This window comes from Bison bison, unplaced genomic scaffold (assembly GCF_000754665.1).
Source record: "Bison bison bison isolate TAMUID 2011002044 unplaced genomic scaffold, Bison_UMD1.0 scf7180017864080, whole genome shotgun sequence".
Classification (NCBI taxonomy): domain Eukaryota; kingdom Metazoa; phylum Chordata; class Mammalia; order Artiodactyla; family Bovidae; genus Bison; species Bison bison.
Window position 1 is genome coordinate 3,240,591 of NW_011494652.1, and position 791 is coordinate 3,241,381.

At 67.0% G+C, this 791-nt stretch overlaps 1 protein-coding gene across 1 annotated transcript in view; it reads right to left on the reverse strand.

The window, feature by feature from the left end:
• Positions 1 to 791, reverse strand: part of TPCN2 (two pore segment channel 2) — a 32,053-nt gene that overhangs the window by 25,728 nt on the left and 5,534 nt on the right. The window contains exon 4 of the mRNA XM_010837651.1: positions 343 to 520. Coding sequence (XP_010835953.1) covers positions 343 to 520 — 178 coding nt within the window. The remainder of the gene's footprint in view (positions 1 to 342; positions 521 to 791) is intronic.

Sequence of the window (791 nt, forward strand, 5' to 3'; positions counted from 1 at the left end):
GCCCCGCCCCTCACCAGCCCCTCCCCTTGGGCTTCTCCCCGGACAGCGGGGGCAGTGAGGGCTGTGAAGAGACCCCTCCAGGGCCCACTTGATCAGCAGGGGTCTCTCCCCAGGGCGACACTGTGGACCCTCAGCCGTGCCCTCCCCGGGTCCCGTGAGGCTGCGCACCCCCGTGGCTCCACCGACCCCCATCAATGGTCTTGGAGGGGGAGGGCCGTCCAAGAGGCAGGTCTGTGCCCGCGGGTCAAAGTGCACGGTTGGGACAGGCTCCAGGAGGGGGAAGGATGAACCCGGGAAGCTGTGGCCGGGCGGGAGGGCAAGGTGGACGAGCTGGCCCCTCACCTTCACAGAGACGTCGGCTGCGAAGACCAGCAGGCAGAGCGCCTCGACGCCCTCAGTCAGGCCGCAGGGCGGCTCCCAGGGGGCCGGGCGGTAGCGCACGTCCGAGGTGCGCGTGAGCGAGGAAGGGGTCTCGACGAAGGCCAAAGCCAGGATCAAGAAAATGGTGAAGCTCAGAATCCTGGAAAAGGAACCGAAACTGGTCAAAAGGCACGAACCAGCCACGCTCGGGGCCCAGAGAGCAGCCCAGCAGGCGGGATGCCTGGAAAGCGGCAGGGAAGAGACTCCACGGGTCCAAAGGCCGGGGCCCACACTTCCTGCTCCGGGGCCACCCGCGTGTGGTCAGACCACACACAACGGGTCCAAATTCAGGTGCCACGGCTGGCCGGAAGATTCTGGAAAGGAGCCCTCACGACAGAGGGGCCCTTTCTGCCTCTGCTCCAGTAAGCAGG